The sequence below is a fragment of the Culex quinquefasciatus genome, chromosome 3 (genome assembly GCF_015732765.1).
Source record: "Culex quinquefasciatus strain JHB chromosome 3, VPISU_Cqui_1.0_pri_paternal, whole genome shotgun sequence".
Classification (NCBI taxonomy): domain Eukaryota; kingdom Metazoa; phylum Arthropoda; class Insecta; order Diptera; family Culicidae; genus Culex; species Culex quinquefasciatus.
Genome location: NC_051863.1, coordinates 69,274,344 through 69,287,489, shown reverse-complemented (window position 1 = coordinate 69,287,489; position 13,146 = coordinate 69,274,344). Strand labels below are relative to the sequence as shown.

The 13,146-nt window shown below is 39.0% G+C and overlaps 2 protein-coding genes across 3 annotated transcripts; one reads left to right on the top strand and one right to left on the bottom strand.

Moving 5' to 3' along the window:
• The first annotated feature begins 3,577 nt into the window (after nucleotides 1–3,577).
• Nucleotides 3,578–4,407, top strand: LOC6040166. Of its 2 annotated transcripts, none has more exons than XM_001849565.2 (3): nucleotides 3,578–3,848; nucleotides 3,907–4,104; nucleotides 4,172–4,407. In XM_001849565.2, the coding sequence occupies exons 1-3, from the start codon at nucleotides 3,777–3,779 to the stop codon at nucleotides 4,376–4,378; spliced, it is 477 nt and encodes a 158-aa protein (XP_001849617.1). In that variant the 5' UTR covers nucleotides 3,578–3,776; the 3' UTR covers nucleotides 4,379–4,407. The 2 variants fall into 2 exon arrangements, with proteins under 2 accessions (XP_001849617.1, XP_038121994.1); XM_038266066.1 differs by having other exon boundaries at nucleotides 3,581–3,845.
• On the bottom strand, nucleotides 4,406–12,424 carry LOC6040167 (zinc finger protein 98). The gene is made up of 5 exons (XM_038266056.1): nucleotides 11,524–12,424; nucleotides 11,274–11,469; nucleotides 11,055–11,212; nucleotides 10,934–10,992; nucleotides 4,406–4,758 (listed from the first exon to the last, which is right to left on the bottom strand). The coding sequence occupies exons 1-5, from the start codon at nucleotides 12,310–12,312 to the stop codon at nucleotides 4,443–4,445; spliced, it is 1,518 nt and encodes a 505-aa protein (XP_038121984.1). The 5' UTR covers nucleotides 12,313–12,424; the 3' UTR covers nucleotides 4,406–4,442.
• Between the last annotated feature and the right edge of the window lie 722 nt (nucleotides 12,425–13,146).

The following is a 13,146-nucleotide window of genomic DNA, read 5'->3' as shown; positions in this document are numbered from 1 at the left end:
AAGGAAAATCGATGGAAAAAACAATGTCGGGCATGTCGAGTGTTTGTCGTTCGTTTGTCGTCCTTTCGACCAATCGATATCGAAACGGTAAAATGAAAACCGCGCGACAGCTCGTACGACGTGCGACATTTTTCAAACAGGGGATAGGTTAGGATTGCAGGAAGAATGTTTTCATACAACAAAAATTTCCAAAAATGGTTTACAACCCGCGCGCAGAGCTTGAATGAAAAAAGAACTTTTTTCGAGTTTTTTTCAGAAATGCGCGTAACAATCATACTAAAGTCATTCAAATTTGGTCGCCTTAGGCTTCAAGTTTTAGTTTAATGTCCCCTGAACAAATTCCTGTACAGACATAGTTCATAAAAGCTTGTGTTTGGGCATGGCAGGGCGTTTTTGGGGAAAAAAAGGGGTATTTTTAGCTAAAAAAAATCACAAATCACTCCCCAAAACGAGCCAAAGTTAACCTAAAATTTTTTAACATTCAGCTTATAGGAAATTTTAGGGAGATCATTTTGCTTTTTTTAACATTCAATTTATGTCCAAGCAAAGCCGAGTTATTTGCATTTTAGTGAATAAAACGTTTCTTAATCCACGATTAGGTGGTTGGTGCCTTCCTCATATTTACAAAGTAATAATGAAAATAAGTTTATGAAAAAATATATACCTGATACAGACCAACAGTGAGCGAGTTGTGGCGCTATAACCACGGCAAATAGTGTCCAGGGCATTTGTGGAAATACAGTGTCCCATCCTCGAGGGTCCCGAAGCACCAAAACTTCTTAGCTGGTGGCTCCCAACGATTTATTGCTCCTACAAACAGGAACGTGAGCGGGGGATCCCACGTTTCTTCCTCCCCTGTCGATTCAGAAATGTGTTGTTGTTTGAACATTCGTGTTCAAACTCAATCCAATCCAAAGAATCATCTTTGCGGTAAACTTTACGCAGTTGGCCTGGCCGCTTTAACGTTTGTGATGTTTCAAAGCAATTTATTGCATTGGGCACTGCAATTGTTAATAATGACAAGAGGATGCTAGGCGTTAATCAACCTAAGGCATTTTCCAGGATGCCCTCGAATGACTGGCTGCGCTAGGGTTAGATTAGATTATATTAGATTAGTAATATATACCTGATACAGACTTTTCCAGAAAACATGCAGACTCTCATTTGAAGCAATGTGGCAACCGGGCGTTTCGCATCTGGCGCGACTCTCGCACGTAAACAAAAAGACCCGGCCTTTTGAGGTTATGCAAAAAATCACCCTTTTTTGTAGATACAAATATCTTTTTCTTAGCATAACTTTTTAAATACTATACTAAACACAATAAATTTTAATAGGGTCTTATGGGACCCCAAAACGAATCGAATAAGGCTGACCCGGCCAAAATCGGTTCAGCCAGTTCTGAGAAAATCGTGTGGAAAAAAAAAATCATGTCTACACACATCCCCACAGACATTTGTTCAGAATTTGATTCTGAGTCGATACGTATACGTGAAGGTATATCTAGAAGATATATTTAAGAAGTTCAATTTTCGAGTGATTTTATAGCCTTGCCTCAGTGAGGTGAGGAAGGCAAAAAACTAATTCGATGCCAACATTTCAAAAAGCATCATGTACAAACCATGCGTTTTGAGAAAAAACGCATTTGAATGTTGAGTATCCATTATCAATTACTATTTTTATATAAAAGCAAAATAAGATGTTCTAATGATAACAAACGATGAAAAATTTTGCTTTTGTTGATACTCAATCATCCATATGCAATAAAACATCATTTCCGTAATTTTATTTGAGAAAAACAAACATATCTTCTTTTGAAATCACCAACGTCGATATCACCCTGCTGTCACTGAGGGGGGCGCTTTGTTATAATTCGTTTTTCTTCGCCGAATGTACATGGCGCTTTTTTCATGTTGCTTTTTTTTCGTCACGAGGTTTATGTAGCCTTTTGTTTGACAGGTTGACAGGGCTATATAAACAGGGACTGCTGATGGCAGAGATTTTGTTTGTGTTACTTTATTTAAAATCATGATTAAACAGACTTTACTTATTTTGGATATTTTTACTTTGCTCGCTCAAAAACGTAATTTGTTAATAACATTTCATGAAAAAACATGAGATTTTCTCACATTGTGACGTAAACGACAAATAATCATAAATCGAAATTAATTTTATTGAAGTTAATATCTCCAAGCTGTGAACGTGATTTTTTTGCATGTAAATCCGAATGAAACAAATTCATTTATAAAAAACTTATTTTCCAAAAATAGTTACCCATTAGAGCTTTATTTGTTCATATCGAGAAGATTATAGAGCAGTACTTATAAATATGTCGTTTGTGAGAAAATCTCATGTTTTTTCATGAAATGTTATTATCAAATATCGTTTTTAAGCAAGCAAAATAAAAATATCCAAAATGTATGCCTTCTCGTTTGTAATCATAGTAGCCCATGTTGTATGCTAAAAACGCTTATATACTAAGAATTTTGAAAATTCGTCACTTTTTGTTCACTAAAATGCAAATATCTCGGTTTTGCGTGGACATAAATTAAATGTTAAAAAAAAGCAAAATGATCTCCGTAAAATTTTCTATAAGCTGAATGCATAAATTTTGGGTGCAAAATTTTTTGGCTCGTTTTCGGGAGCGATTTTAGAAATTTTTTTGCTAAAAAATGCAAATTTCTCTCCGTAAAACGCCGGACTATGTCTGTACACGAATTTGTTCAGGGGACATTAATCTACACAGAAAAAAATAATGTAAATTTGGAAGCTGTAATTTTGGAAGGTTGAATATTACCTCTTTTATGATGTAATTTTACCTCAATTTAGACTGAAAAAGTGACATTACACCAGAAAAGTGATAAAATTACACATTTCCAGAGGTAAAATTACACATTTTTTCTGACATAAAAGATGTATCCCTTCCCAGATGTAATATTACCATGATTTTTTTTCTGTGTATAACTTGAAGCCCGAAGGCGACCAAATCTGAATGACTTTAGTATGATTGTTACGCGCATTTCTGAAAAATACTAGAAAAATGCACTTTTTCCATTCAAGATCCGCGCGTGAGTTGTAAACCATTTTTGGGAATTTTTTGTTGTATGAAAACATTGTTCCTGACGTCCTAATCTATCATTCTAGGGGTGAGCACCAAAGGTTTGACAATTTTTCATTTTTTTGGGACGCCCTACTAGTCAGTCAGTTTTCATCATAACCTCGATCGTTGAACGATCGTCGTGACCGTCAGTGAAAGCACACGAAGTTGAAACGAACTCAAAAGCACATGCTTTTTCTCTGTTTTTCTCTCCCTTTCATCCTCTTTCTCTCTCTTTCTCGGTGCGGTGCTGCGTGGTGACTGCAATCATTTGAATGCAGCTATGGGGAATGTGATAAGAATTTCTGTTTGCCCATTTATTAATTGATGAATTCTGATTCAAGTTTTAAATTAAATTTCTAAAGCAAACATGGCCGAACAGAAAAAAAATTAGCCAAGACTTCAACACCTTTTCGAACTTCCCCTTGTTCCACTCAACAGTTGTAATCACGTTATCAGCACCGTTGGTCACAAGTGCATCGAGGGCTAGAGCAAAATTCAAGTTTTTTTTCGCCATTCCTGAAACCAGCTAGATAAAGCAGATATCAGCAGAACACTGATAAGAGCACGCGCGCGCGCCGAACCGCTTCACTCATCAACTAGCGCCGCAGTTTGCTTGCAAAGGTGTCAACCGTGTGATCATCATCCTCTTCAACGGAGCTGCCGGGGAAGACGCCCAAAATGGACTCGGATTGGACCAACAACGAGACGTACCGCGCGATTCCCCAGATGGAAGTCGAGAGCCCAAAGGTGGTGAGCGGGTTTGAGCTTGGAGTTTGGATTTAAATTGATGAGTTTGATTTGATTTCAGAGCGATGAACCAGATAAAAAGTCCACCAGCTCCAGAGGCAAGAGGGGAGCCAACAATATGTTCACTCAAAGTGTTTTCGATCTTACGCTCATCACGATCAACATTTGCCAAATTTGCTACATTTTGAAGGTTGGTCCGTCGTTGGGCGTTCTCTATTACATAATGCTGGGTCTGTTGGGCGTGTCTCTTGCACTGCTGGTAAGAAATCGATAAAATTAATTTTCATTTGAACCTTAATTAAAGATAATCTGAACTTTGTTTTCAGTCGATGCACGGTTTCATGGGCCTTTTCGGACGACTTCAGTGCAGCACTCCCCTTTCCGATGGTTGCTTCAACTGTCTCTACAACACCTCCCTCTTCATGGTGGTCCTTATTTATCTGGTCAATCTTGTGTTCAACGTGGTGAGCTTGAAGGAAACCGAAGACAAGTGTCGAATCATCATCGACAATTTGCGCAACAGAACATTGTGATATATTTGAATAAAAAACAACCAACAGTTTCAAGCAAACACTGTAAAAAAAGGCACTTTACTGCTCAACAACTAACATAATCTACTCCACCAAAGTGTTCGTCCTCGTGCTGTTCAAATTTGATCACCTGTTTATCGTCAACAACATCCGCAACATCAGCAACATCCCCTCCACCGCCGCCTTCCGTCTTTTTCTGCTTCCGGGGTCGATCCACAGGTTTGAGCAGCCCCGAGTCGATGACGGTGTTGTGGACGCGCGAAATGTGCTCCTGCAGTTTGAGCTTGCGCTGGAAGGTGCCATCGCAAAAGTGACACTTGTACATCTTCGAGTACTCCCGGTAGATGCCCTGGTGCGCCTTCAGGTGGGTCATCATGTTGTAGCTGGAAGAGAAACGAACAGAGAATTTATAAAATTATTCCAAGAGGATTTCTCTACGTTTTCGCAACTAACTTTTCTTTGTATTTATTAATTTGGAAAGTTTTTCTATGCATTCACTATGGGTGTGTTCAAATACTACGTCCAGTTTTTTTCCCCCTACCCACGCACTTTTCTTTTTCCTGTTGGCCTGTCACAAACCTCAGAACCCAGTAAATTCAGAACCAATATTCAGAAATGTATTGTTGTTTGAACATCCGTGCTCAAACTCAACCCAATTCAACGAATCATCTTTGCTGTTAACTTCACGCAGTAGGCCTGGCCGTTTACAAGAGAAGTATGTTGAAAGTAATCACCCCGACATTCTCCAGGATGCTCCCGAAAGGATTTCCCATCGAAAATACAGTAGTTGTTCGGTAACTGGGCGTTGTTTAACTGGGCTGCTTTCTAACTGGGCCGTAGCCCAGTTAAAAAGCAGACAAACGTCAAAAAACCAAAACAAACCAAAATGGCCGAGGGGTTAATGGATGCAAAAATCATATTCAATAAATAAAAAAAACTTTTTTCAAACTTTTGTTTAATTTCAAGTTACAATTAAAGGCTAGTATGCAGATCGGAAGGAAAGGGGTCAAGAAACAGCTTTACGAACAGCAGAACAAAGGAGAGAGAGCGATTTCTTGGGTCTTTTCTTCACCCTCTCTGACTTGCTTGCGCTGCCACTGCTGCCCATTTGATTGTTTTCTTGACCGGTTCGCTCCGAAGTGCGTATACCGCTTAAAGAAATATGAAAAGTAAGCATTGTAAATAAATTAGAGTAACTTTTATTGTTATATTTCATCTGGAAAATACTATGCATCGATGGTCCCCTCGTTATTTTTTGTTCTGCCTAGTTAACGAGCAACATTCGGTGACTGGACTACGTTCTCAGCCCAGTTGCCGAACAACTGCTGTAACATTAGTAGACCCCTTCATTCTAGTGGACATTTTGATGGTTTTTTTTAAAGCATTTTGTTGCGTTTAATATTAATATTTTTAATTAAAGCTTAGTCTTGTTACAGTGTATGAGTTGAAAATATGGCAGGTGACATTTCTAAGCCATCCTGTTCTCATGTTAAAAGTGCCAAAGTTGTTGAAACTGTATGAATTTATAATTGTTCAAAACTATAGCTAATTTTACTGAACTGAAGCGTCAAAAATGAAGTTTGAAATGATATTTTATAATAATATATCAATAACCAAACATTTTATTGAAAATAAACATGCGTTATTTTATCAGCAACTGTAAACAAATCTATTGTTGTATTGGTGAACTACTTAACTTATTGATAAGGAAAAATTTGCATCAAAATTACTTATTTTTATTCATTATATGTTTACAGGTGTGTTTAAACATGTTTTCTTTAATCATTTTTGGAAAAATGGGCTTAAAGTTCTGTTTAATGCTGTTTAAAACCATATTTCGTGCTTGCCATTTCATTAGGGCACATAACTTTTTTAAACAAGAGTGTGTCCCTTTCACACCTTATGTAAACTGTCATTCCAGTGAAAGTTATGTGCCCTTTTGAAATGTTAGGCTCCATTTGTTACCAAAACATATATGTTTACAATGAAAAGTGAGCAAAAGCCCTCTTTTTTATTATATCTATCAATATACTTACACAATGTATCAAAACATCATATATTGGTTAAATGTGATATAGAAATAACATTTTCCTATAGGGGAGAGTGGGGAGACTTGATCCCCTTTTTTGTATCGCACATAACTCTGTCAATTTCTCACAAAACTATGATCTTTTTGCATGAATTGAAAGCTTAAACATTCAACTATGTTTGGCTGATAAGGTTATTTCATCAGATAAACTCTTTGAATCATGCCAAGCGCTTTAAAAAAATATTTTAAACCGGCATTTTCAAAATGTTGGGGGGTAACTTGATCCCCCTTTCAACATTTTGAAGAAATCTTAAGCAAAATGTTTCTTATTCATCCAAACTTTTAATTTTCTATAAGTTACAGCAATTTCACATTAAACCTGTACGTTTGTGTTCAAAATATAACAAGTTTAGCATGCAAAATATTTAAAAACATAAAATTTTCTTTTTCAGACCAAAATTGAGCATGTTTACAAAAGCTGGTAATTTTTGTTTACAAAACTTTTGAAAAATGGTTCAAACTGCAGTAAGTTATATACAACTATACTAAAGAAAACTATGTACGAAAACCCAGCCCAATTATTTAATCTTGAGGCTGATTCCAGTGACTGTAAAAATGCAGGGATCAAGTCTCCCTAAACGCACTTTTTTAAACAATTGATTGTAAAAATAGTATGACGATAAATTTAAAGTCAAATGCGTAAGGGTTTTGGAGTTGATATGTTTATCAAACAATTCATGTATAAAAAATATTTTTTTGAATAATTTTTGAGTGTTTTCTATACACAGAAAAAAAAATCATGGTAATATTACATCTGGGAAGGGGTACATCTTTTATGACAGAAAAAAGGTGTAATTTTACCTCTGGAAATGTGTAATTTTACCACTTTTCTGGTGTAATGTCACTTTTTCAGTCTAAATTGAGGTAAAATTACATCATAAAAGAGGTAATATTCAACCTTCCAAAATTAAAGCTTCTAAATTTACATTATTATTTTCTGTGTACTTATCAAAACAAAGAAAAAAGATTTCTTGCAAGTTTTTTGCAGCACTTCTTAGAAAAATGTGTGTAACTCAATCTAAACATTTTTTAATTTTTTTCTTTGTTTTCTACAATGAGTTTTAGTCAATTTCGCACAACTTTCTAAAACAAAGCTAATTGTTTTACCCACATGCTGACGAGATACAGGCTTGGGATCAAGTCTCCCCGAGGATCAAGTCTCCCCACTCTCCCCTAGTAGACTAGGGTTCACCATCGGATTATGGACCCAGGTCTACTATAGGGTAAGGAGGTCCATAACTGGCAAAAAAAAAACACTTTTTTCAAATTGCTATTTTTCTGCACGAAAGCAAATAATTGATGAAACAAATAGTCAGAATTGTTCAAAAGACTTCAGATTTCAATGTTTTGTACAAAGGGTTTTGAAATAGGGTATTTTAACCAAAAGTGGACACCCTAGTAGAGCCGATGAGCATTTTTCACAAGTTGTCACTATTTTAAGCGCTATTTCATAACTCATTGCACAGAACCAACCTACTTATATAAAGTTCCTTAAATTAACATTTTTTTCTAAACTCATCAAAACAGTTAAAAAATGATTGGATAATTAATTGAATCATAAAGAAAGATGATGTTTTTGTGAAGATCCACTTTAGGATAGAGTTCCACAAATGGATAATATACCCTACTCGGAGCATGACATTACCAAATGCATTGTCAAGATTGTCAACCGCGTTCTTCTAAAAACGCTGAAAACGGCTTGCCAGAAGTACAACCTCGATGAGCTCCGGTTGGTCCGGGAAGACAACAAACGGCCTTCGCACGGGGTGCTGACCGCCGCTGAGGAAACGGAGATCGTGTACTGAGTTTCCCGAATGACCCGCTCACGTGAGAACGGCTAGTAACGACGGTTCCGCGTCCAAATCCGATGAAAACTGGTAAATATGCAACATTTTTTTATTTCGTTTTCTCTTTTTGTTAAAAGGGGTTTTTTTCCAGGGTACAAATGTGCGGAAGCCGAAACAGGTGTCGTCCGCGGTGGCAACGATCGATCCGGATGATGTCCGCCAATGGCCTAGGATGGTAGAAGCGAATCTTGAGAAGGACCCCCAGATATCCTGAAAGATCCATCCCGTTTGTTCAATGGCGATGAGTTTGGCCTCGTTTTGGATCCATGATACTGGTGCCGAAGAAGACTAAAAATGCGTACCAGATAGACACCGGCTCAGGAAAGAGCATCACCGTCATGATTACGTACTTTGCGACCAGAAGACTAGCAGTCCATCCCTGTGTCATCTTGCCCTACCAGCGGATCCCAACAGAAGTGACAAGAGCAAAAGTGGGTGGATGACCAAGAAGGCATTCTTGGGGTACATCAAGAAGGGTTTTCATCCGTTTTTAGTTCAGGAGAACATTCAGCTTCTGGTATTTTTTCGTTGATGGTCATAAGAGCCACTAGTTTCGAGACGGCGGAAGAGTGCATAAAGCTCGGCATCATCGTGTGTTCGCTGTATACAAGAACGTGCTGCAGATCCTGGATCAACGCGAGTTTAAGGACATGAATGATGGAGGTGATTTAGACAGATATCACGGATAGACCAGATTAGATAGACCATAAAGTGAAGAAGAGTTTTTGCATGAGTAAGTTTTAGCAAAAGTGTTGGTTATATCAATATCTAATTTGAAATAAATCGCGAAAGAGGAAAAAGAAGTTCAAATTATCGACAAAGCTATCAAAACGCCTGGAGTGTTTGAAAAATGAATAGAATGAAATCAATTTCTCAACTCCTCACTACTTGAGTTGACTGATTTGATATGTTTTTTTCTGAGATCTGACTTTTTCTTTACACACAAAAAAATATTACCGTAATGACAAAAGTAACTCATTTTTGATTTAAAAAGTTGCTAAAATTAGCTCGAAGGAAAGTTTTTTTCCTGTTTAAAATTTTTAATGGTAAAGTTTTTGAAAATCTCCATAAACTGATCTAAAAGTCTTAACTATTAATACGACTGTAGAATTTCTTTCATTTTGATGTTCTCGTGTAACCGTGTACGGCTAAGTTCCAAATATAAACAAACACTTTGGTGAGTCTGGTGGTGCTGGTGATTCTAGGACGCAAAGCAAAGCCCACCGTGGCAGCAGCCAGGAATCGGACGCGGAAACCTTCGTGAGCCAAACAGCAGCAGCGGAACGCCTTCGAAGGAGGGTTGTGCGGGTACGGGACGAGGTCAAGTGCTCAAAAAGGACAACGCGAGCTTCCTGCAGGAACTGCAGCTGTTCCACGACAGGAATGTGAGGTGAGAAGGAAGGTTGGATGTTTTGTGGGGTTTGTGATTGATTTTGTTTGTTTTTGTAGGAATGTGGATTCGCATCGGTTGTACTCGGTGGTGGTTGTCCAGGATTGATGATTGAAGGTCAATTCCCGCCCACAAATGCTCATCTCGCGACGGTGCAGCTCCAGCCGAATGAACCTGGACAGCGTGCCGAAAAAATCTGTGTCATTCTCGAAGGAGGATGAAGTGCTCCAAATCGTGCACACGTGCAAAAAATGTAAACAGTGCAGCGAAGCTGTCAAATTTCTAACCTAAAAACCGAGTCGGCGTAGAACCTAATTAGGTTTTACATAGAGAGCCTATATGGAGAGGCGAAATGTCACTCTCAGGGTTCCAATCGAACTGTCAAATCGTGACAGCGTGACGTCACGAGCGCACACTCACACACATTTTTACAGACACACGTGCAAAAAATGCAAACAGTGCAGCCAAGCTGTCAAATTTCTAACCTAAAAATTGAGTCGGCGTAAAACCTAATTAGGTTTTACACCGTGACGTCATTTGACAGCTTGTGTGCACTGTTAAATGGTCTTCGGCGGTTGTCGACGAATCCCCCGAACAAAACCGACGACCGCATCGAACTGTGCTAAGCCCATGTAAACAGTGCACTCCTTTCTAACCTCCAAATCGAGTCGGCGTAAAACCTAATTAGGTTTTGACAGCCGGCGTGCACATGTGTCAACGATAATGTGTGTACGTGTGCGCTCGTGACGTCATGCTATAAATCTGGAGCAACATTTGAAAGGGTCGTACGACATTGCTCTTACGGCCTTTCGTCCCATTTAAACGCGTGTAATGAAAGGCCGTAAGAGCAATGTCGTACCGCCCCTTTCAAATGTTGCTCCAGAAATATTAATACTTAGCCAAACAGTTGAAAATGGCGAATAGTTTAGATTAATCAAGTTTTTGATTGTTTTAGTGTAAAACGACAAAATAAGCATTCTGGAATCATTTTCCTGAAAAACTTGTTTAGAAATACGCCAAGTTTAAACATTATTCTAGAACAGTTTTAGGAAGCTTGCCACGAAAGCCGTCACGGAAAAAGATGAATCCAAACTGTGGAAAAACGCGAAAAATTTAACCTGTTTTTTTATAGATTTAATCTGAATAATAAAAATTATTAGAAGTCTGAAAATATCCGATCCAACAGTTCCAGCTCTAGTTTCTAGACAAACATTTCATCAGCTTCTACTTACCGTTGGGCAAACTTCTGACCACAGGTTGGACACTCGAATGGCTTTTCCCCGGAATGCACCTAAAATGCAAAACTTTCTTAAATCCAAAACTTTTCAACCTTTTTCTGTCAAATCAACCCACCCTCATGTGGCGCTTCAGATGCGACCCCGACCGCAGCATGTAACCGCAGATTTCACACTTTTTGTCGCGAACATTCCCGTGCGTCAGCTGGTGCATGTGAAAACTCGAATAGTGAATAAACTGCTTCCCACACTTATCACACTGGTAGGGCTTTTCACCTTGAATTTGGAAAATTTGTGAGCGATGAATACTTTTAAGTATTTCTATGGGACATTCTACCTGTGTGCATGGGCATGTGACGAGTGAGCGCTCCCTTCTGCTGGAAGCTCTTACCGCAGAACGTACAATCGTACTTTGACGATCGACTGTGCTTAGCTTTGTGGGAGAGTAACGCCGATTTGGTGCGCACCATCAACCCGCAAACATCGCATACTTGTTGGTTGGAATCGATTAAATGTTGCTCTTTTATGTGCTCCTGAAATAAGGAATTTTGTAAGCGATTTCGTTCCAACATACATACTGCTCACACCTTTAATTTAGCTTTAGAACTAAATTCTACGTTACACTCGGAGCACTTTGCAAGCCGACAAAGTACTATCTTTGGCAGTGGTTTCTCTTCCTCTTGTATTAGTTCATATTCCAGCTCCGTTTCTGACTCTTTTTGATCCCCGCCAACGGCGAATTCTTCAAGCGGTGCTTCCGAGCGTTCCTCTTCCTCCAGACGTTCCTCGTTGGTGTACTCGATCTCGTCCAGATTAAACTCAACCGGATCGTCAAGAAACTCCAGCTCCGCATCGTACTCATCCTCCGGAAGTGCAGCCTTGTGTGAATGTGTCCGCATCTCGTTCAACGATCGAAAACTATCCCCGCAGGTGTTGCACTTCATCGAAACCGCCTTTTCGGTGCTGAACACAGACTTTACATCTTCCTCCTCCTCCTGAATTTGCTCCAACTCGGTCAAGTCCACCAGGGACGCCTCGTCTACCTCCTCCTTAAAGAACATTTCCTCCCCCAACTTGACCTTTCCCGTTTCGCCCACCACGACCAGGTTCTTCCGCAGCAGATCGGTAAACTCCTGCTGGATGATCAGGGCCTTCGTTTGGGCCGCATCGTAATCGTTCAGTTTGATTACGCACTCCTGGCAGACGACGGACGCAATCAGGCTGGCGACATTCCCGGAAAGATCCATCTCCAGAAAGCGTTCGATCAGCTTGTATAGCAACGTTCCGGAATACTTTGTGACGAGTTGCATCAGGTTCCGGAAGTGGGCGGACGTTTCCTCGGCACAGATGCAGCACTTTTCCGCAGAAGCATCCATTGCGAATTTTAAATTTCACTTTGATTCGATTTTAATCTCAAAATTGGAATTATTTTTGTTATGAAGCGATTTTACTGTTTACAAAACCGATTTGACAGCGTTGCACGCTTAGAATAGATGACGAAAAGTTTAGTTTAATCACACTATGAAATTAATTTAACTTAAAATGGGTGAACACAATTGTTGTAGAGCGATTTCAGTAGAATTTTTTTTGGGAACTCCGTCCCAGTCACGACGTTCTAGAAGGATTCTAACAGAGTTCTTACAGAGCTAGATATTCTTACAGCATTCTAGCAGAAATGTTCCATCGTTCTAGCAGGATTCTGACAGAACCAGCTCTGCTAGAATATTTCGTGACTGGGGTTAACCTACACGTATTATTTATGTTATTCTTCAAAGTTCAGCTATTTCAAGATACACTCAAACCCCGTTGGTTTGACACCAACTGTTGTCAAACGAACGGGGTCACTTTTTAGTTTGACACCCTTCTTACACGGAGTTCACACACACTACTAAACGTTTGTTTTGATAGTGTGCGTGAGCGCCGTGTAAAAAGTGACAGTTCGTAATTTTTTAGTTTGACTTTGACCAACCAACGGGATACAAACTAAAAAAGTGTCAAACGAAAAAGTGACCAACCACCGGGGGTTGAGTGTAACTGTTTAGTACTCGGTTTAGTATATGTTTTTAATTGTTTTCCAAGTCAACCACAGATTAGCCGAGCAGCATGTCCTCAAAATTGCATAAGCACCATAGAAATAACCTCCTAATTAAGCAGTTTTCCGTTTACAGTGCATGATAACAACAAAACTTTGCAGTTGTTTGGTGCAAGAA